We start from the raw sequence: 23,723 nt of genomic DNA, 5'->3' as shown, positions 1-23,723 counted from the left end.
AAACTGAGTCCCTCTGAAACTCACTTGCATTCTCAGTAACTGCAAGCTGACAGAAACCTCCCAATATTTACAAACTTGAAAACCAAATCAACTTGCTGAAACACTGTCAGATTTTTTGCTAACGTACATATTGTAACTGTAAACACAACATCTGTCTGGGGTACAAACACCTATCAATTCTCTGAATCTATTGCATCAGATTATAATAAATTATATTCTTGAACATGATGTTCTGAACCTCTACAAAGCAGTGAGTATAGCTGCAAGAGCTGCAATAATTAAACATAGTAAGTTAACAATAAACTCTTGAGGCTTCATTGTGTTCCACATGAATTTCAACATTATTCTAATGTGATCTCCTTTATTAATGGTGTAAAGAAGTACAAAATCAAAGTCTGCCGGTATTGTCTATCAGCAATTTGTAAGTCTCTTAACAACTAAGCTATTAAATGAAACATGATGTGCTAATGCTAGACCCAGAATAGAAAGAAGCTTAGCTATAAAGTGAGCAAGCTCCCAAGTGATCTGTACTCGTTTACATCACTACTTGCTGTACTAAAGCCGATTTCATTGCTAATTAATAACCTAGCTGAAAGGAACATTTTGCTGCAGGGAACACTTAGAAACAAAGCCTTTAAAATCATACACTAACAAGCCAATTATTCACACATGACAACTTATGGCTCATCATACTCACATGATGACTTACTGAATATAAAAACTACAGATGAGCAACAGAAGAACACTCTTCCCATCAGCAGCCATAAGGGATGTGTTGTTTGGTTTTGGTGGTGGATGTTGTTTTGTTAGTTTGGTGGTGGTCCTTTTTATTTTTTGGTTTTTTTAATCACAAATTAACTGACTGAATTCTAGAAATCAGTAGCACCATCAGAAAACCCCAAACACTCAACAAGCAAAATCTCAGCAGTATTTGCAAGGTGCCACTCATCCAATTCTATCTAATCAACTAAACCACGGCACCAAGCACCCCATCAAGTCTCCTCCTGAACACCCCCAGTGATGGTGACTCCACCACCTCCCTGGGCAGCACATTCCAATGGCCAATAACTCTTTCTATGAAGAGCTTCTTCCTAACATCCAGCCTAAACCTTCCCTGGTGCAGCTTGAGACTGTGTCCTCTTGTTCTGGTGCTGGTTGCCTGGGAGAAGAGACCAACCCCCACCTGGCTACAGCCTCCCTTCAGGTCATTGTACACAACAACGTCTCCCCTGAGCTGATATGATTACATGGGAAACAGGCCTGTAGATTAACCAACAGCAGTTTAATGTAGTTTTCACACTGAAAGGCATTTTACCTCATTGGAAGTTGAGCTTTCAAGCAAAATGCATGCTACTTATTTATAGTAAAATGGTAATAGCCCTGTTTCAACTGCACTTAAACCAAGAATGAAATAAAGCAATGCTCCATTCTGTTGAACAATGGAACTTGTAAAAATCACTAATGAAGTATTTTCTAAACAGCTGTTTTCCTGGAATGAAATTGTAAAAGGAAAACCTGGAATAGCAATGAAATAAATCCTATAAAGCTAGAAAGACTTGCTGTCGTAATTTAGAACCAGTAGCTTTTTCATAGAAGTTGACAAGGGCAAGAAACTACTCACCTCAAGCTGTTCATCTTCAAGGAGTTTTATAACCAGCCATCTAATGTCATTGACTGCTTCTTCATTGTTGAGGAAGATGAAGAGGTTGTAGAACACCATGGTTTGGAGGTAGGTTAATATGGTATACCTAGCATGCCAAGAATTGCTTCTTGCTGTCTACAAATATAGATAAATTAATCAGTAGGAGAAAGCATGAATGTGAAAGAAAGCAGCCAACAGCTGCTTTAGAAAAAGCTTTTGGGGACAGTTGAAAGTAACTTTCTTTATTCAAGTATTTTTCTGACATACACTCCAAAGCATACAATTACTCTTTGGACAGTAATTTATTACAGGCTTAATTTGCAAAGCATATTGTTATCTAACAGATACCTAACACTGAAATACAAAGCAGGCAAATTTCTCCCTTCGATTCATTCCCAACATCAGTTCATAAGGCAGACATAAATAAACCATAAATTGCATTCTGCTTGAACATATATTCTGCACAATGGATTTAGAAAGCCAAGTTTTTTAAAGTTCCTTTACTTTGATTTCCACATGCTTGTGGAAGTCCAAGTTATTGAAAGTGCAAAGCATGGGTGCAGCTTGGACTGCAATGCTTCAGTTACTGTTTTGGCTGTGTGTCCACCAACATTGTGCACAGGTAGCTTTACTACCTACTAACATGTAGTTCACTCTTGAATGACTTCAGAAAGGAAAAAGGCATTTTTTGCATGACAAGCTACACAGAAGGAACCATTCAATTCCAGAGTGCTGTAAAACCATACAAAAGGCAGAGATTCAAGAGCAGTCCCTTTCATGGTGACTCATTCTGAATGTGGATTTGAATTGTTATGCTCTTGAGGAGACATTTCTGGCTTAAGCTGATCCACTGCTGAACCAAGTTGTAATTTATAAAAATACTGTTTGATTTCTTATCAAAGTTGTTTAGTGCTTGTAAGAATGTTTTAAAACATGTCTAAAACTCCTTCAACCTCCAAAAAAATCACTATCTGATTCTCTTCAAATCACAATTTCTGTGAAATATTTCTTTTGAAGCACAGAGCGTGTCAGATAAGAAGCTTTAAGCTATTTGCACCATACTCACTTGTTTTAGCACCTGAAGTACCAAAGGCACTTGCTGAGGATACAGCAAACCCTGAGACATTAATGACAAACACATCTTGGCATCTCTTTTGAGCTCATCATAGCTATTGTCATTTTCTACTGGTGCAATCTAGAGAACAGAGGAAAGTGTTAGTAAGAAAGCTTTGCTGACAGCAAAATTCTGAAAGGAAGTTGAATCTCATAAAAGAACACATTAGAAAAATACAAATTAATATAGCACCGAGATTAACTTAATTAGAAGTACAATTAATGTAAAACCAAAATGTGCTTAGCAATAAGCTGTGGGGGAAAAAAGTTAACAATCAAAATCTTGTTTCTTGCCTTATACTAGTATCTAAACAGCATTGCTAGTCTGAAGCTCTTAAGAATGATTAAATAGGTGCTGTTAAGAATTTGGTTGCCCACTGTAATTCTTTTGGGTAGTAAAAGGACTGGGGGGAATGGATCCAAGCTACAGGAGGGTAGATCTACATTAGACATCAGGAAAAAGTTCTTCACCATAAGGATGGTGAGACTGGAACAGGTTGCTTAGGGAGGTGGTGGAAGCCCCCTCCCTGGATGTTTTTAAGGTCAGGCTGGATGTGGCTCTGGGCAACATGGTCTAGAGGGTATCCCTGCCCATGGCAGGGGGTTGGAGCTAGATGATCCTTGGGGTGCCTTCCAACCCTGACAATTCTGTGAATGTCATGTTTTAGATGTGGGTATAAAACTAAGAGAAACCCGTATCAGCATTTCAAGTTCACTTTCACATAGGCAAACCTTCCCTTCCCGGTCACATACATCATATAAAACCCAGTCAATTATCCAACAACAAGGGAAGACATATGCTTCAGGGCATGCAAATGTGCTTATTTCAGATCTGTAGGACTGAACAACTGAGCTTCACAAAACCACAAGAAGCAGAGGTGACAGGAAAAAGAAAGTAAGTATCAGCATTTAGATTAATGGAACAGAGGAAAACAACTCAAGATACGTATCAGAATAGACACAACATGCACTCATTGATGAATTAAACAGCTTTCCCCCCCCAAGTTACCTTGAAAAATAAAGGTAAGAGCTGGAGCTGCTCTGTGACAGCTGTAGAAAAGGACCGTCCTGCGCTTGCCATCAACCACTTCAGAACTGGTTTGATAAAAATAAATGAGCACTGATTAGGATAAAAAACATTAATATGCCCAAAACAAGTTACAGACCACATTTCTTGCAAGACCCCCCTCTGAGATTTTCATGTATTAGAGTGGACCTATACTGGTAGTTAACACTGTAAAGGTGACTGTAAAAACCTCAGTCCTGAAACAGGTATGTAGATGTGAGAGGCGAAATTGTGTACTGCAGCTGTATGATTTGGCTGATGTCCTAAATTAGCCCCATTTCTGAACTTCATTAAGTAACTTACTAGTTTTCAAGAGTTTAATGCCCTGAGTTCGCTCGTCTTGTTCACCAACTCCATTCTCTTCCATGACGTGATTCTGAATTTCTTCATCTGCCTCCATGAGGGGTTTAAGATTTTCAAGTATCCGAGCAGTAAATTCATGGACACGAGGGGATTTAGTTGCAGCAGTATTTGGCAAAGAAACATCTATCATGAATATGTAGGTCAAAACACTAAAAAAAAGGCAATGAAAGAAAGTAGGAACACAGAGTTAGCTTGACTACTCTCTAGAGAACGTAACTAGAAGTGATTCCAGATAATTTGTTCAACTTCAAAGTTTAATTCTTAATGCTTATCTTCACTTCAGAATGATTTAAAACAGGAGGGTTAGACAGTCAGTGAGCTGCAAGCCTCCTCTTCTACTGACAGATCTGCAACTGGTTTTGAAATCAATAAATGCTCTCTAAAAGATCTCTGTAGATTTATGGATTATTAGGGCTTACACAAAACAAATTTGTATTGTAGTGGTGTTGCAGGGTTGGGTTTTTTTTGGAAGGGGGTGGTGGATCTTTTGGGAGAGGGAACAGGGTGGCCATTGGGGTTCTTCTAAGAGCTTTAGAGATATAAGGCGTAAACATAAAAGCTTCTATACAATAAAAGCAGAAGTAATCTGAAGTTTCTGAAGCAAGTCTGATAATAAATGATCTGATTTCTTTTACAAATACTAAGGCACAGTCATCACTGCAGTGTAATTATTCAGATAATTACCCACATAAGAGAAAAACCCCTCCAAGAACTGCAGAGGACAACACTGACCTTCCTATTCTCTCTCGGACATTTTTGTAAACCTGTGTGAGTTTAGGTTCCAGGTACTTCAGCAGTCTGTGCAGCAGCTCTGGTACTCTCCATTCCTGTTGTGCAAGGCCACCTTGCAGCACATAGAGTCGGCTAGAAATCAAAACACCTTAAGTCATACACATTTTTCCCTCCGTATGCCTTATCCCCTCCAAGCCTCGTTTTGGAATGTTTTCAGTAGGTAAATGGACAGCAGCGTCTTCGCATGAGTTGCAAAGATGGGTAAAAGTTACAGAAGAAACAACAGTACTGCTGCTACAGCAGCTGCAAACATTTATGCTCTGTTAATTTGATTTAGTTACCTTAAGAAAAAAGAAATATAATGAAGAAAGTACCACTTTGTGGGGAAAGTTAAATGGAAAGCAGCACTTTTGTTCCCTGCTTCGACAAGGTACCGGGCACGAGGTGCTCTCCATACATTTTATCCACGCTTTATTTCCTTCTTAGTTCATCAATAATCAAACAGTTCAAATTAATTTTACCATGCATCTACAAATGATCCTCCTTCACCACTCAAGGGAGATTCCAACAACAGTTCAAACAACCAGTGCAGTTTCCTAGGATCTCTGCTCTCCTGAAAATAAATAAAGGGGTATCAGAGATAAGTAAATCTGGGGGCTTAAAAATACATAAACAAGGAAAACGTTGACATATTTTCCTTGCATTCCTTGGGTTTGTTCTATTATGCAAGTGCAAAGTTCAATACATTTCAGTAAGAAAACTGAGGCTACATTCAGTTTTAAGTACTTGGCAGATACACTAAGAATTAGAAGGAATTTCACATTTCTTTTCTACGTGTATGAATAATCATGTCTGAATTATTTTGCCACTTAATTGTCAGGGCTCTGGCTGACAAACTATGCTGAATTTGCTGAGTGATTTCAAAGAACTACTGATCCAGATGTCTGTGGACTGTCATGTACCCTGATTCTCAGACAACACACCTCCCAGTCTACCACAGTGCACAGAAATACTGTATATCTTAAAATAACTTTAGACTTGGTTTTCAAAGCATAATGCTAAGCTACAGAATTTTGAAGAATAAATGAGTAATTTGAGTACAAAATCTCCCATAAAAATTGAATGTTCAGCAAGCAAATCCTAGAACTAAGGCTCTCTTTCCTTTCTGAAATCTTCTATTTGACTGGAAGGGGCAGAAGAGAATAATACTTCTGGAAAAAAGCAATGGAGTTTAAAATGGATGTTATTTTTTGAATGTATTTACAATTCCCAGTTTTAGCTGACAAAATATACCCAAGTACCTCTGTTCAGAAAGTTCTTATTTACACATTATCTGTAAAATTTGACCATCTAGATACAGCTTTACAAGATTAATAAGGGGGTACTCACACAGGAGGTCGCTATGCACGTGCCCCAATCATTGTACGTTTCCACTGTAATGTTAGATAAAGCTGTTCGAAGCAACGGACAAAGAAGCTCCCAAAGTTTTTCCACCTGCTCAGCAAAAAGGCAAAAGACAAGATTTGTCTACCTAGGGACAAAATGGCCTCTAAGAACAAAATTCCTTCAATTCTATTATTCTCCAGCACAGAAATTAAAGATAATCTAGACAGCTAGATCTAGACTAAATAAAGAAGCAGTAGTCTGACATGGAAATAAGCACTTAATCCAACTGGAAATGACATACCATGGCAGCTTTGCTAACTCCTTACCATGGAACCATTCTTAGCTTTAATCTTGAAGCATTCTGCTAATACTCAGTGTTACACCAGCACCAAACCAAGATATGAATTGTGTTCAAAATTTGGCGATGAAGCACTACACGTTGTAACATTTCCCAGTCCTTTCTTGGACACAGGTAACACATTGAAAGTCCTCAACTTGATGTTTCATTTGTTTAGTAATTCAAAACTTATGACACAAATATACTACTACAGCACCTTCTCAAATGTCCAGTGTTTAGAACCTCTTATTAAGCCAGCTATAATTTCAGCTACACATCTCTGAGTGCTTTCATGAGAGTCTGCCACAAGTTGCTCCAAATGGGGCTGAAGAACTGGCAAGAAGGCATCATCAAAGTTTCTGAAAAGGCCCTGTAAAACAAAGAAGTGTCTTCAATAATTACACATCTAAATCACTGTCTTTGTAAGAATATACGATCATGAAGTGCTTGAGAATTGAACATGCAGAAATTACTTTGCTTTTGTACCAGAGTGCCATACAAGTGTCCTACGCACTTCTGTATCACTGCCTTTCTCTGAGTAGTCAATCACAAGACAGAATTAACAAGATTAATCACAGCAGCGTGTCTCTAAAAACCAACATTTTGCAACACTGGGGTAGAAGCCAAGTGTTGCTTTGTCATGCTAAGATCATTACCTACAATGAGAAGCAATTTAGTTGTTGAACTCCAGTTACCTTGAAAAGGCAAAATCTGCGAGGATTGAATTTGTCTTTTCCTTTTCTGTCTTCTAAAGACAAAAATTTTATTAACTGCTCAACAAACTTGGAATCAGAAAAGTGATCATATACGATTTGTTCTGCCTGAAACAGGGAGGGGAAAAAAGAAAAAGAGGAAGAAAGAGAAATTATTAGCTTTGAGGTGTTTCACTGTCAGTGATACCCAATCTTTTCAAGCCCAATTTTTCAGTTTAGTTCTGTTTCTGGTAAAAATCAGGCCTCACTTATTCATTTCCCCCTCACTTTACAGGGTACATTAGCTACTGTTTTGCAACACTCCTGATTTCTATTTTCATTAATGACTTTGAGTTGTCTTTTCTTTCAGTAGCACAATACCCACAAAAGTAGCCATCCCCAAGGTCATTAATCATATTGTTCTAAACTCAGATAAAGATTTGAAGAGAAACAAAAAAATTGCTCATAACTACGATTACTCCATGATCGCTGACAAGAACTGCAACACATGAAAACAGGTAACACAATAAGCATGAAAATGAAGTACAACAATAAGATTTAAAATGTCTTGTAGAGATCTCTGCTTCAGAACAGCTATCACTTATTCCTTGTTAGAAACATGGTTATATACACACAGCCATGAAAACGTGCATTTGAGTTCAATCTCTGTCTGCATTTGTAACCAAGTTAATTAAAACCATTTCCACAAATTTTGTGTAAGCACTCTCCAAACCTCAAGCAATACTTCAGTCAAAAGACAGAAGGGAATTTGATCTCCTCATTTCCACAGTAATCTGTGGAGAACATTAGAAGAAGAAAGGAGAAGTAGTACTAGTAAAAATATCCACAAAACTGAACCACGCTGAAAGCCGTACCTCTGTCAGCTCATCTCTCCTTCGCCCAAGCTTTGGTTGATGCTCAGCTGGAGCATAGACCATCATAGTTCTGAATAGTAAAAACAAAAATGTAGTAACACATTAGAAAGTAAACTAAAGCTCATGTTTATTTTCTACATTCACCATTCTATATATGAAATAAAAAGAAAATGAAGTGTTTTTACAAAGGTTCTACTATAGCAAGCAAACCAGAATTATTAGTGATAGAAAACTCAGCATATTTTACAACTACATCATCTTCAAACATGCATACTTCATTTTAAACTGAGCAGTTAAATAACCATATGAAATATGTCCATAATATTCACAAAATTTTAAGAGAAGATAAAAATACATTAATAACAAAAAACCCAACACAATGCCCATAAAACCCATGCAGAAGTGGTAAAACAAGCAAGAAGCACAAAGGATGAAATTAATCTGGTTTGTTTCAACTTAAAAATTTCCCACTGTGTTTTTCCTGCTGATTCTCACAATTCTATCTTAATGCCAAATGATACTCACTGAGGCCAGGTGTAATACCCCCAGTGTGTTTTCTCCACAAAACAACACGACTCCCAGGCTTCCTTTGTCTTTGGTAAACTCCGGCTGTCATAGTGCAGCCACTGGTTATCTGGTCTGTCACCAGCCTGAATGCTGGAAGGCTTGGGGTTTCCACCTGGTTAAAGAGGAATTTATACTCTAACAAACTTGTTAACAGTCCCAGCAAATGTTACAGTTCTGTTTTTAAGTTTTTAGGTCTACCTCTTTCCGGTCAAATCTGTACAAACATTTGCTCTAGGAGATTAAAAGTAACACTAACAGTAACAGAAAAGAGACTCATTTAAAGTAAGTGAATAGCTTAATAAACACAAGTACAACACTGCTTGGAAAAAACCCAGACCTGAGACATGACTGATTATGTTACCAATTTTGCTTACTTAGAACATAAACAACCAGAGAGATATTAAAAGCTTGTGATTCTACATTGAATTCAACCAGAAAAATAAGCTTTTAAAACCATTTTAGGATAAATGCTAGTGAGATGTTTCACATATTGAATAAAACCTACTTATTTCATAAGGGCAGATGGGCACTTTCTTGTGTGTTCTCTTGAGCTGCTTAAGAATACCAGCCACAGCTGAGATGGCCACCTAAAAGAAAGAAATGGGAATTTATGTATCCATTCCATGCACTTACCCCCAGAAGGACATGCCTAATCATCTCATCACAGACATTTGAAGCCAGTTCACTCAGTGCCCTAAAGAGCTAGTGAATGTTACAGTGAACTTTGTCAGCCCAGTGGCTAATACATTCTTCCTGTAATGAAGTAATCTCACTCATTTCAGGGGAATACAGGACACAATTTAAGTGTGATCTTTAGAGCCCAGAAAAACCTCCCTGCTAATAACTTCCAGGAAAAAGAGGGAGCTGTTAAGTTTTGAGCCTTGCTGAGGTAAGCAGCGGAATGAAAGTCATAAATAAAACACAAACATGGATCCTTTCAAGTAATGAGCTGCAGAAAAAGCAGACACCTGCAAAAGACAAATATACAAAAGAATTCTGATATAAATGAACTGGCACACTACACATCTTCAATTCAGAGACTTGACACCGTGCGTCATGGCTACAGCACTGCCAAGACTGTCACCTCCTTGGATTGTGTGCACGCAATGGTGAGGAGGGATGTACACCTCCATTTTTGTACTTCACCACAGCCAAACACCACAAGCATCCGATCTAAACCCCAAGGAGCTGCAAAGAGACAGAATCCTGTTGAGCTTACCTTACGAACTACAATTGCATCATGGTTGAGACACTGCACAAAAAACTTTATTGCACGGACAGGCAGTATCCTATCATCCCTCAAGAGCAGAGACAGAAAACCAATGCTTATGTGCTCGAACTTCCAGGGGCTAAGGCAAGGAAACAAAAGAATATTAGGACCAGACAATAAGTATTTTTTGCACAGAAATTACCATATCTGCTGTGATTATGCAGCCACGTTTGGGCTAGCCTAAGCAATATTCATTGCCAAGTCTACAGTCAACGAGCTTAGGTGTTATTTAGGGAAACCTCCAGTGTTCCATGAACACAGAAGTGCAAACTTTAGTTAAGGGCCCCCTTTTGACCTTGGCATTTCAATGTAAAATACAGACCTACAGAGATATTCTTCTGAGGTTTTTAAACACAAATATGGTAATACCAATTGAAATCTATGTGCAAATCAGTATTATAACAGAAACACAGGGGCTTTCCCCAGACCAAAAAAATACTTAACAACAAAGCTTAACTCCAAGATGTGATGCCACCTCATATGAACAAATCTAGTCCTCAGTGAAAATAAATTGAGGACTCATTCAATTCTTTACCATAAGCCATTTTATGCAAGACTGCTACTGTGATACTGCCTTTGGACAATTAACTCAAGGGTGGAAAAAATACTTGATTGGTTCTGGTCATGCTCACTGCACTTGATGCAATTGATATCTATTCATGCAGTCACCTCCAATAAACCTCCCCCCAAAATTTCTCATGAACAGAAAGGGAGACTTACAGATTCCTTTGTTCCACACAGTCCAGCAGCATGTTGACCAAATTTTCATAATTTCTGAAGGAAAAAGGGAATCATCAACCAGATGATACAAGGAAAAGCCATTTCAAAAGGGAGAAGGGGAAGTGGCAGAAGGGAAAGGCTGTCAAGGCACACCACAACAATCCTTAGGCATTCTCAATTTGTCAGGTTTAAGATTTTGTGTATTGCTTTTGGATTATTACAGTCAGTGCATGGTAAACAGTAGCTAGTATAAGCTGGTGTCGAGGCACGTCCAACTTACCGCAGAGCCTCCGCATTCTTTTCTTTCTGTCGCTGAATCCCTAACTGAATTTCTTCTGAACGAAGACCTGTGAAAGTTGAATTTGGATGTCCTGATTTTTGCAGCAGGACAGCTATCTCAACACATCTCTCTGGAACCTGTTGACAAAGAAGGCAAAGATTTGGGACTGGGCAGCAACTTGCCAGTTTTTAAGTCTGTTTTGAAATGAGGACAGTACAGAATTTTCTGTCCACATACACAGGTCTGTGGAGAAGTAGGGGGAAGAGCTTTTTTGCTCACAGTAGGTATTATTTCTCCAAGCACACTGCTTTATTCTATTTTAAACTGAGGACAAACTTCATTATTTTATTAAGCACACAAGTGGTTTATAAAAGATTGGCACTCTATCTTAAAGCTAAGCAACATGACATTTATCCCACTGATGGGGCTGGAGGCAGTCTGCATTGTTCTATAACTACAAAGGGAATGAAATCAAAGTCAGAACACTAAATTAAACAACAGACATGAGTTTCAAGTGTTTCTGTAATTAAGTGCTCTCTGAATCCAAGGTATTAACACCAAGCAATTAGCAACTTACTGCAAAATCCAACCCAATTGTTTCATACTGTCTATGGATTTTTTCTGCTAGGTCATCAAAGAGTCTAACTATGGATGGTTTTTCCAAGGACATAGCTTTGCTAAGCCCAGAAGAAACAATTGCTGGCCACGTCTGCGCAATACAGTCCCAGTCATGAAGATTTGCCAAACACACTCCACTGTGATTTCCCAGAAGGCAATATAAGGCACCCTGTAAAATTAAAAACGTCATTTTAGAAAGCTGAAGTGCTGTTCACATATAAAGGTTATCTATCTACATAAGCATGCACCCACATAGAATGAAAATCAATCTTCCTGTTACCAAACCGTTAAAATGCACCAGAAATATTCAGCTGTGTGGCTTTGTTGTCAAAATACTGAAGATTTTTCACAGAATCACCTGGATTGGAAGCCCTGCCAATTATTTTATCCACAGCATGGCTGACTGATTTCTGAATTACATTGTAAAGGAGAGTATTTGATGATACAATAATAGTACCAGACCTGGCCTTTTTGTGAACTTAGTCATGTTTGGGTTGCAAGCAAATCATAATGCTGTTAAACAGGACCCTGAAATGATGCCAGCTGGATGGGTTGTGGATAACTGCTGGGCATGACACAACAAACTGGTCAATGTGAGAGGTGGCTGTGTGAGACACTGACAGGAGTTACACAGAATGAAACAAAGAGGTTGCATTTCACAGGTGATGATGGGTCAGAAATAGCTAAGCTTTACAGGTAATTGGAAGGAAATCTTGGGGACCCTTTGGTAAACAGTCTTAAAATAGCAACAGTGCCAAGGAAACCACAGCAGTAACATCACTGAGGCTAAGACTTCCTGGTAGGAGTACCAGAAATACCAAATTCAGGTATAGCAGGAAAATACCATGAGTTATGTGCGAGACAGAAGGACAAAGGGAGGTAAGGTACAAGGATGGCAGAAAAAAGCAATCATCAAAACACAAGAAAAGGGGTTGCAAGATATGCAAATGATGTAATCACATGCTGTCTGATAGCAATGATCAGGCAGCTGGAGCAGGATCAGCAGCCATGGCTGTTGTTCTGACCGTATTACAAGAGTGCCACTCGCCTCTGTGGCTTGGAGGATTGAAGAGGGTGCTGATGAAGGCACGGACCATGATGCTTTTGAACATCTGTGCCGTTTGCAGGCCTGACAGCATCAGCAATTACCCCCCACTTCATAATAAACTCCACCCAATTCAGCATAACTTATTTGGGTGATCAGCTTTTTTGTCCAGTTCACACTATTTTCTAATCCTGCTACAGATGATGGAACTGCTTACTGAGTTATAGCACCTTGGGCTACAGCTTCTCAATCTCCATTTCGTAATTTTAAAGGAGCTGTTAACAGACAATTTTTAACACCTGAACACATAAGGAGCAACAGAAACACAGCATTTTTGACAACTGACCTAATCCAAATAATTCCTTACAGTATTCACACATAAGCTATATCCCATGAAAACTGTCATATTGATAACAAACAAATCACACTTTAATCATTAAAAATTGTCCCATAAAAACACTTTCAAAAGACAGACATAAAACAAAATTAATGATGTAATACTTTAAATTGCTTTTGAGTAACATCTTGCCGGTCTGGATGCAAGAACTCCAAAACCAAGGGAATGATATCTCTGCAACAAAAATTGTATGTTCCCAGAGCTGTGAAGAATGCTTGCTGAGCTTTACTTCTGACCTGTGGGAAGAGATGTATTACTAGAAAGTCTTCTGAACATGACAGTTTTAGGCTATGCCTTCAAAAGTTAGCTGCTTCCAACTGAGCTGGTCATGCTTAGTTAACGTGAATGGGCAATCTTAACCCACCACACTGAACTAAAGCAGACTAAAAAAACAACATCCTTAACCACTTCAATCACTGATTCACAGGAATAAAATTATTTGTAGAGTAAGGAGTTGTAGTTAAGTGCCTCAAAATATTTAGTATTTGTAAACTCAGTTGGCAGCCCCTCCATCCAGTTCTTTATTTGACAAAGGAGCTTAAGGCAAAAACTATGCCAAAACTAGCAACTAATGCAAACAAAGCAAGTAAACATTTCATGTTGCCACAGAAATAAATCAAAATATGACGATCCCAAAAATGTAACTTGAAGAGATAAACAAAAAACTCCAAATATTTCAGTTTAAAAGGGATTTTTCCTTACCTGACCATATGAACTTGTGGACAAACACAAAAGATCTCTTATCATCTCCTGGTGGGAGGTTTTGTATTCACAGCCTTCCATTGTTAGTGTTCTCAGCTAAATTGCATAGAAAACAGAAATAAAGGACAGATTGATTTTAAGATTTCATATAGGTAGGAGAGAGAAACACCAGTGCAAGATTCTTTTATCTGTTGTTACACGACAATGTAGCAAATCAGCTTTTCAAGTAAAGTAGTTTAGTGAAGATTTAAGTGCAAGTATTACCTCATGCTGCAACATAACTCTATCTATCAGCAAAGCTCTGATATGCTGTTTCTTTCCTTGGAGCTGTAAACAAATACATAACAGCATTTAGATTTCAGTATTCATATTAGCAATGCATACTGACTGAAGCCCCCAGGTGGCACTCTCCTTGAAACAGGCGAATTCCATGTAGAAATTCGTCTTGCAGACAGTTTTGTGTGGCGGATTGCTTTTTGTTTCCCCCCCGCCCCCTTGTTTTCTTTTCCCCCAGTGAAGTTTTTTATGTGTCTATTACTTCATAACCAAAAGGAAGCTCTGGACACAGAAACTTCTCAGTTAACAAGGAGTAGATCAGACTTCGGTCCAAGCATATGCGCAAACTGAGGGTTACTACAATTCAGAAAGGCTAAGCTATCTGCTCGTAAGATTTCCACATCAGGGTAGATAAGAATGGTGGTTTGCAGTGCTTATCAGAGAAATAGATTTCAAAATGATGGAAACTGATTTAGACAGTATAGAATAACATGAAAAGTCTGTTTAAGCATTAAGAACTATTTCAATCTCTCCACTAGGCTTCACAAAGAAAAACAAAAAAATCACTGACCCTGTTTTCCATTGATTTTTTCACTAGATTAAAACTTTTCCATCGTGAGTCGAACTCATGCTTGTGAGACCCTTGAAACTGTAAAACATCGCTAATAATCTGTAGGGGGAAGAAAGACAAAAGAGTGATTATTTCTCAAAACTATTAATCTTCTCTTAAGTACTACAAATTATAAATATACCTTTATTATTAGAAATAAAGACTTGGTATCATCTTCCGAGTTCTCCAGTATGTAGCCTGCAATGGGAAGAAAAGTAATTACTGGACACGGAAAGAGCCTTAAAAATTAACTATAATCTTATTTCTACAAAGCTTAAGTGTAAGAATTCTAGGCCAAATAAACCAAACCAGCTTTTCATCTATAAAATTATACTTACAAGCACAAGCAGTTCTTTTTAGATAGAGGAGCGGTTACTTACGCAGCAATTTCCTTGTCACTCTTGCAATTGTTTCTCGATAATTCTCTCTTGATAAATCTACAAAAACATTAGAGATTTTCTCTTTATTTTACAAGAGCATAAAAAGCAATTTATAGATATGAAAACTAGTGGAAAGGCAGACTATTCAGTAATGGCAGTAGGGACTATATTAAACACAGCCTGTCCATGACACCACTTTCATCAAGCCAGCAGTATGTTTTTTGTAAGTGCATAACCTTCTTTACCTGCCTTGACGGTTGGCTTAATTTCTAAGCAGAGACTGAGGCACACTGTTTGGCATATGGAAATTTAGTAATGCATTAAGAAGGTAGGAAAAAAAAAAAGTCAATAGAGCACAGATTTTACACAAAGTGATGAAGTGGGAACTTACTCTCTTTCAATATCTGGAAAGGAACAGATATTCCCAATCTAAACAACAACAAAGAAGCAAGGGGGGTGGGGGGAAGAGGAAGACCAATGATGCAAGGGAAGTTTTAAACCACAAAAATCTTAATTGCTGAAAATGACCACAAAACAGATGCTTATTCTCCAATACATGTGACATGGCTACACACTCACCTCTTGCAAACAATGGGCCAGATTTTATAAGTAATAAAGCATCAAAACCATTGAATAGTCTGATAAGCAGCTACTGTGTGCCTTAATTCCTTATTTAAATAGCCCATTTTCACTTGGAAGATGGTAAAGTATACACACAAAGCCTGAAAAATGGTATTTTCATCTAACAGAGCTGTCACAGCTTTTAGCAGGTTATGTCTTGATTCCTTCTGCCTCTCAAGTGCAGTCTGGGGGTGATGCCTGTAGTCTCTTGCACCTATCATCTGTGTGCAAGGACAGGGGCTCAACTACTCTGACCTGGGGGTTGGACCTGAGCTTCCTTTCCCAGCATATTATTGCAGCAGATTTGCATCTTGTGTACCATCATTGAAGGTCAAAGTGTGTACACAAGAACTCCTGTGCTGGCCAAAAAAAGCCCATTTAATGTAAAGAGAAGAATCAAAAATACTGTCTCAAAAAGACCCTACCGATTTTACAGCAGGAAGAAAAGAACAAAAACATTAACAACCTGTCTGAACAGCACTAGGATCTACTTACCATATTCAACACCAGTGTACAGTTTTGTTTCATCCAAAGACACTAGAGTAGGGACCCTGCATGAACAAAAGGAAAGAGAGACTTACTACACATTACGGAAATAAGTAGCTATGTGAATTTCCTTGACGGTAGCAAGTCATATTGTATGCCAATCACACCAAAGGCGTCTGGATTTACTAACAGTATGTCTCTGTTCAAGTATTTATAAATCAGCTATAGTATGGGTCAGACTGTTTGCCAGAGACAAGTACATCACCAGGATATCACCTTGAAACCACAATCTTGACCCCTCCTTTAACAGAACCTCATCAGTTCCATTAAAGGGCTGGAGAACTGGCCTCCTTCGCAAATCTATGACCACACTAATCCAACTGAATGTGGCTCCTGGTCATCTCAGTTTAGGACAGAAAGGTGAATTTGACTGCAGAGGCAGAATCCCTTCCTGACAAATTAAAAGGATGAAGCTTTTCTGACTTTGCTCCCTTTGTTATGAAGAAATTTACCCACCACCTATAAAAGTCCTACTTACTGCTCTGTAAAGTTCACTATTAATAACCACACAAAAAAATAAAGCAATGCTTCTTCCAAGGAATAGGATCAAACTTACCTTTTTTATTTAAAAGTGAATTGTTAGTCTTCATGGATTTGCTTTTATGTTACTATACAAAAAAATATAAGCTCAGATACCACACCCCCATCAATTTAAAAGCCAGAAAAACATATCCTGCATACACTTCAGGGGTTTTGTGTGAGGCTTTGTTATGCTTGTATGGCTTGGGGCATTTTTATTTTGAAGCTTCACCCTCCAAAACATGAAGGCAGACAAATTCAAGCTTTCACAGGCAAAATACACCAGAACCTTAAGTTTTACAAAGAGCATCAGCAAGTAATCCCTACAAAAATCTTATTAGAAAACATATAGACAGTGTTGTCATAGGAGCCAGCTGAAGCAGCGCAGACCTGCTCCTCTTACAATGCTAAACACATCAGAAAACACTGCAGATTCTGTATCTGAGCATGCACTAAGAGGTACTCAACTAAACTTCCACATTTCAGGCAATAGCAAACCTCTATATGTCAGCATTAGAAGTAAGTGTCACGTTTCTCTTGCAAGTGCGCAGACTGTAACACAACTGCTACAATTATAGCAGTAATCAGATGAAGGAAAACCAACTTGCAACCCGAAGTCAGATTTCACAACCCTTTTAACATCCACACCCACACCAACAAGGGTCAAAGAGACATCAAAAAGCAGTGTCTTAATTTCAGTTTACTCAGTGTATTTCTGGTAGAGCTAGGTTAACTTGAAAACAAGCCATTCCAAATGTCTTCCTGCCTCCTCCACCACACCCAAAACTTTGCACTCTAAGGTACAACTTGACCTCTAATACAAATTCAAAAACATCCAACACCAATCCAGTACTTTGGTTCTAAAAAAAAAAAGCTGTTGTAGTCTCAACATTTGCTCTTTTGGAACTGTCTACATGGTTGAGTGTGACAGTAGTATGTATTTCTCCAAGATCTAATCTTTCTGGTTGGGAAGACAAACAGAGGGGGGATTTCTGCAATCAACATCTGGGGGAAAAAATAAATGAGAAAGGTGAACCCTCCCACCCCAGAATACTATCACTTCTTTAAAACAGAAATTAACAGATCAATCCAACAATCCCAGGCAGCTAGATGTTAACCAATTACATTTGTACAGAATGCTGCATATGTTGAAAGGTAAATGAACTCATGGCAGTACTTATTTTTCTACGTTACTTTTACCTTAAAGAGTTTTCCCTGATTCAAGTACAGAAATCAAGTACACTTAAATCTTTCCTACCCATGAAGCAAGGACAATTGAGTGTAATTTTCCATTTCCCACCCACAGGCAGTCTACTGAAAGATGAAAAACCTTTGTACTTCCTTCCCACTCCCAACAAAACACATTCAACTGGTTTTTGTCAGCTTTGCAGAGTTCCAAAACCTCTAGTATTTAAAGCAAAGGAAAACCAACACTCCAAGCTGTCTCCACACTTCAGGTCCTTGAGTAAACCAAGAGTAACAACTCAGCACATAGCACCCAATAATCAAGAACTAGCTTGGTATAGTCTTTACGTTTGCCATACTCCACAGGCAGAACCATTTACTTCAACAAGGCTACTAACAGGATGAATATATCACGTTCAAAATGAAATAAAGGTTTATAGCTGTCCCACAAAGACAGACCCATGCTAGTAATACAGTGTTACAAGTGTCAGACAGTGAGGCAGGGAAAACTGCAGGTGTTTTACTTTGGAGACAGAAAACGAAGAGCTATCAATTTTTGTTAACTTCAGTCAATGCTGATAGCAAGACTCTCAATGACAATGCTTCATACACCATGTAAGAAAAATATTGTGCTTCATTCTGCATCAACAGGTTTCAATCTTGCCAGGAAAACGTCTTAAAGAGTATCCAGAATTATAGCTGGAACTGAAATCCCAGTTAAACACAACCTTGAAGAATTCATTCCCTTATTTGCCACAGTAAAAAACCCCACAAAGCAGGCATCTAAAAAACCCAAGACAAAACACACCTGGCTGTTTTTCAACTTCCAGGCATTCCAGAGAGCACTGTATTTAAGTCTCTGGGTACATATTCCTCAGTATGCAAGTCTGGCTTAATCAAATTCAGCTTTTCAGAAACAAGTAACTTTCAGCACACTCCACTGAACTGACTGCAGAGCAAATTTTGCTAATTGCAAAAAAAAACCCAATCAAAACCTGTGCCATGTTAATTACTAGATCAAGGGCTGCATCTTTTGACATAAGAAATTAAGAGACAACAGTCAGAAGGTGAACAAGAAGAAAACAGGGTTACTCACCGTGGAGGAGTAACTGTTTCCTTTCCTGTGTGCAGCTCCCCCAGCAGAGCTGGGAAGTTTCCTGGAGATGCCAAGAGAGGTTAGCTAGCCCTGCCCCCTCAGCATGCCGTATCACATCCTTACACATTTAAAAGCGGTAGTCTTAGTCTTGAACAGTAGCCTCAACACCTTCAGGGAGTTCCTGCATCTTGTGGCAAGAGCAGAGCAATACTACATTCTAACTAACCACACTGAATTTAACAGGGAGACAAAAAAAACCGAAACCAAAACTTCTCCTATTTTTGTTTCCCAAAATGAGCTGCTTAGTATTACTTCACTGGTAGGTAAGGTGCAAGGAAAGAAAGCAAAGGACAACTCAGCTCAACATCAGTAAAAGATTTCTCAGCTCTGAGAGAGCTTTGTACTGTCTGCATTTGAAAGAATCTTCATCTGCACACCCTTAGAGTCACTGTATCAGAACAACAAAGATACCACAGTTACAGCAGCCCCTGAAGGGCAGGCTGTGTGCACAGAAGCATTAAGTGTATTTGCAAATATCTCATGTGCTAGAGCAACTATTGCACTGTTTCTGCAGGGGCAGAAAAGACAGTGTATTCATTTTTTCCCCCAGCTATGATAGGGTAATTTATCACAGCTCTGACCTCCTTAATTCAGCCACAGAAAGCTACTGCTGGCACAACGGATGCTCTTCACAATCTCTGACAGTTGCAACTCCTTTTTCCCTTTGCCTCATGACTACTGCCCGAATGCACCTGAAATCAATGGCATCTCTACTAAAGAAGGACACTATGTGGAATAATTATATAAATACACACTATTTGAGTCAAGAAATAGTTTTCCATTCACTTGTTAGGTATGGCACTTTAGAAGAGAATTCATTCATCCTCCAAAAAAGATGGTGTTTAAATTCCTTGCTACTTACAGGCTGAAAAAGTCACCAAGAGACATTTATTACAAGTTATTTCAGCTCTGCCAGGTTGCGGTTATGCAGTTTATTTGTGGATGGACCATGCACAATTTCTACTGGTGCCCACCTTCTCCCTAAACACTCATTCACGTATGAAACAGTCACAGTAACATTAAGTATTTCAAATAGCATGAGCTCCTGTGGGATTTGCAGAAGGATCTAAGCTATTTGTCATTCATGTGAAACACACAGGAGAATTTTACTCCCACAAGTGGGAAGGGAAAAAAAAAAAGGAAGATAATTCACAAACTGAGCCTAAGAACTGCTCAGGATCCAAAACAGTTGGAGCATTACAAAACCTACACCATTTATGCTCAAGTCCACTGAAGAAGGAAATCAGTCTTCAAGCCCTTCACAACAGTTACACTGATGTGCCTGCAGAGCTGGCGCATGTGCACACAACCAGAGTGTATCCTTTTGGGTACCACGAGCTTACTCAAGTGTTCAATGTAACAGTGATGGTTTCTGTACTAAAGGTACCACTTTTCAGTAATGAAAAGATAAAACCAGGAAGAATTTTTTGAAATTATTTGGTATTCTCAGGTGCTTGAGAAAAACACACCACCTGTAAAAGTCTACAGAAATGGACCAAGTGACTTCCCCCCTGAACTTTTCAAGATGAGAGGCTTTCCTAAGTGAACAGTGCAAGTGTTGAACATCATTTCCATAAAATTATGCTGACAAATGGTAGTAAAGAATCTACAAACAAACAAACCAGAATCCTGGGTTAAAAGCACTACTGCAGTAAAATGCAGTCTTCTCCTTGCTAGTGAACAGCCCTTACATTTGCAACTGCTCTTACTTTCCTGCTGCAGCACTAACTTCAAAAGAATTATCACAACAAAACACCAAGCAGCAAACGGTTACCATGTTAGTGGAAATGGGTCTCATGTGTTCACTGCTGCAGTTTATTTTAAAGCAGAAAGGTTTCAAATGTCAATCCAGCTCCATTCATTTTCATCTCCCAAAACAGTGCTCATGACTTTTGATATATTCTCTGCCTGCGATTTCCAAGTTATCCATGCAAAACAACCCCACACAGGAATTTTATGCAACAACACAGGGCAATTATGACAACCAAAAATAAGATAAACATTTGGCCAGATTATGAGACCTGTAACACAGTCAATATGTAATTGTCATGATTATTTTCCCCTGTCACTTAAGCAAAAAAACCCTACTTTCTCCCTCAGTCATGTCATCTTTGTACTAATCATTGTTATGACCAAGTCACTTAATTCAAGGATCACATCAGGCACAATGGTCTCACAGACTTAATGAGGAAAGCAGATGTTCTCCTTTATTCTTGCCATTGCCTTCCCCTGCCTGCCACCCAAGCAAGACTGCAAAAGACCCCCAAGCAAGGCCTGCAAATATTTGTGTAGTTTTCACACGTCACACAGGAAAATAAACCCCATGTGTTCAGGGGCAAAAAGCATCTTGGTGTCAGAGGCAGCCTGCAGGCAGTTCTCAGAACTGAGTGAATGATCAGACCTAGTTTGTCACACTGCTACACACACATTTGAAGTCCATTCTCCCCGCATACATCTTTGCCAAGGTTCAAATTACATCGCTCCAAGCACTCCCCCACCTATGTGGATTTCCTTTCATTCAGTGAGAAGGCTGAAGGATCACAGAAGAACACTCATTACCTGTCTTCAACAAGAAATCTCATCTCCCAGTTTGTTGTAGAAGTTTACCCATGGAATTGTTTTTTAAGCTTAACTGTCTGGAGCCATTTACCAACATCTGCAGTCAAAAATATTCCTATCCTGAGATTTTAGAGAGTGGATATCACCACCACTGTCAGTGGTGCTGTCAGTACACATTACTTTAATTAAGGGTGTTCTGGGTAACCAACTGCTACTTTCCAGAAAAGCCTTTTGGTTTCACAACTGAGTGCTTGAGGTGCATTCCCCTGCAGACAATGGGAGCAGGCTTGGGAACACGAACTGCTATTTTACAAAAACATACCCCAGGAACTCACAATACAACAACTAGCATCAAACTATTTTTCCATCTCAACAGCAACTTAATGTCTTTTGAATCAAATTAGATACAATTTTATGAACATAGGAGGCAGAAAAAAGTATTCATAGGAAGCCATTTCATGATGCTCTTGAACTCAAAAGCTATCTCCCTCATCACAAATATTCCAGTTCTTATTTGGGAAAGGAAGGAGTCAGGTCAGGCACTGAAGAGGAATCTTGGCTCTTGGAACAATTTCCTTATGTCACCCTTGCTTACATAGAAGAAGCCCATAAAACAGAAGATACCTTGAACCCATGAGCCATATGAATTCCATCTAGAGTTTGCTTGCCTAACAGACACCAGAGCAGGACTCAGATTCAATCAAGCAGCAATGCAAGAGACAGTCCCATGGTTTCCCAATACCAGACCAACAGCACATTGCTGGTACAGCGAGTCATAATGAACCTGACAGCCCTGTGCTGATTATTTCCTTGCATTTTTTACTTAGCCATGGAAAAAGGTGGTCTCTGCAGAGCTCCCCAGCTTAACAAATATTCTAACACACTCCAGAGCCTCTCTTGCCATACTATCTCACAGATGCTAGACACTGAAGGAATAGGCTTGAGACTCTATCACTGTTCCTTGGCACTTTCAGTAGGTGGAGTGCAGGCAAAAACAATCTCAGCAACTTTGCAGACACCAAATCCAGCCTGGCCATAAGTTTAACTGAAACTCTCACTGTGATCAATACTGTGATCTAAGTCATAATCACCTCTAACATTCATATTTCAGCATACTTGCTCAAAGAAGTCAGAGCCAAAGCAGCAATCCTGACTATTACAATAGCCTTGTTTAAAGCCTGAGCTACTGGAATGCAGCAGAAAGTTGTCATCTCAAAAATGGAAGTTCACTGAAGTATTTTTGCTAGAGCTTTACTGTATGCTGGCACCAGCAGCCAGGCCCTGCTACATTATTGACAGGAGTTTCAGAATTCACACAGGACTTATTTCCTATTTTAATGTAAGAAGATGATCAGCAACAAATTCAGAAAGTTCATGTTCAGGGTGACGGGAATATTAGTGAAGAGGGCATGCACTATGGTTTGAAGGCTTCTTTCACAGGAGGGGAGACACACAAATATTTAGCCTCTGTTTCCTTTTTATTAAGTAGCATTAGCAATGCAGTGCTGAAACCTACCTTTTAAAAACATTTTCAGTCTTGGACAAAAGCCCCAGAATGTTTTAAGCATTCTAGTGTTTCTGTAAGTCACTATTTCAAAGATCTTTATACCAATGAGAGTTGCTTAACAACAGTCACTAGAAGTTGGGTAATAACAGCAATACCAAAACATTCAAACCCAGTAGGAATTAATATAATTGCTAAGAACATTTGTATAGGAAAATAAATTTTACTTACAGATGAGCTACCCTTTCTCCTTTTAGAGGAGGCAGAACGTTCCCAGAACCAATCAAGCAGTTATGTACTATAGCAAGACACTGCTGCACATCATCTCTTGAAGAAAAACAAACAAACTTCATTACTTAGCTGATAAGTGCTTGGAAAACATACAAATCAGAACCTTTGTTAGGAAGTTTTATCAAAGCTATCTTGTGCTTAGGAAACTATCCTTAAAAAGCCATGGTATCACACTAACAGAATTTAACATGACTGGGCAATGGCATTCTTGCCTCCATCCTTACTTGTTACACCACTGACTGCATCACTTCCTCAGTTTTAACACTGCCAC

The 23,723-nt window shown here is 38.8% G+C and overlaps 1 protein-coding gene across 1 annotated transcript in view; it reads right to left on the bottom strand.

Moving 5' to 3' along the window:
• PSME4 (proteasome activator subunit 4) overlaps window positions 1-23,723 on the bottom strand; it is a 56,574-nt gene that overhangs the window by 4,922 nt on the left and 27,929 nt on the right. Inside the window, exons 20-43 of the mRNA XM_068153326.1 lie at window positions 23,393-23,488; window positions 16,188-16,243; window positions 15,072-15,128; window positions 14,834-14,889; window positions 14,653-14,751; window positions 14,070-14,132; window positions 13,806-13,901; window positions 13,208-13,339; window positions 11,621-11,830; window positions 11,044-11,180; window positions 10,764-10,817; window positions 9,993-10,122; window positions 9,279-9,360; window positions 8,732-8,885; window positions 8,207-8,276; window positions 7,335-7,460; window positions 6,857-7,009; window positions 6,306-6,410; window positions 5,438-5,529; window positions 4,917-5,048; window positions 4,125-4,333; window positions 3,765-3,850; window positions 2,709-2,837; window positions 1,622-1,777 (exon numbers count right to left, since the gene is read on the bottom strand). Coding sequence (XP_068009427.1) covers window positions 1,622-1,777; window positions 2,709-2,837; window positions 3,765-3,850; window positions 4,125-4,333; window positions 4,917-5,048; window positions 5,438-5,529; window positions 6,306-6,410; window positions 6,857-7,009; window positions 7,335-7,460; window positions 8,207-8,276; window positions 8,732-8,885; window positions 9,279-9,360; window positions 9,993-10,122; window positions 10,764-10,817; window positions 11,044-11,180; window positions 11,621-11,830; window positions 13,208-13,339; window positions 13,806-13,901; window positions 14,070-14,132; window positions 14,653-14,751; window positions 14,834-14,889; window positions 15,072-15,128; window positions 16,188-16,243; window positions 23,393-23,488 — 2,680 coding nt within the window. The remainder of the gene's footprint in view (window positions 1-1,621; window positions 1,778-2,708; window positions 2,838-3,764; window positions 3,851-4,124; window positions 4,334-4,916; window positions 5,049-5,437; window positions 5,530-6,305; window positions 6,411-6,856; window positions 7,010-7,334; window positions 7,461-8,206; window positions 8,277-8,731; window positions 8,886-9,278; window positions 9,361-9,992; window positions 10,123-10,763; window positions 10,818-11,043; window positions 11,181-11,620; window positions 11,831-13,207; window positions 13,340-13,805; window positions 13,902-14,069; window positions 14,133-14,652; window positions 14,752-14,833; window positions 14,890-15,071; window positions 15,129-16,187; window positions 16,244-23,392; window positions 23,489-23,723) is intronic.

Source organism: Melanerpes formicivorus, unplaced genomic scaffold, assembly GCF_026170545.1.
Source record: "Melanerpes formicivorus ecotype bairdi unplaced genomic scaffold, bMelFor1.0.p_v2 SCAF_25, whole genome shotgun sequence".
Lineage (NCBI taxonomy): Eukaryota > Metazoa > Chordata > Aves > Piciformes > Picidae > Melanerpes > Melanerpes formicivorus.
This window is presented reverse-complemented; position numbering and strand designations above follow the sequence as displayed.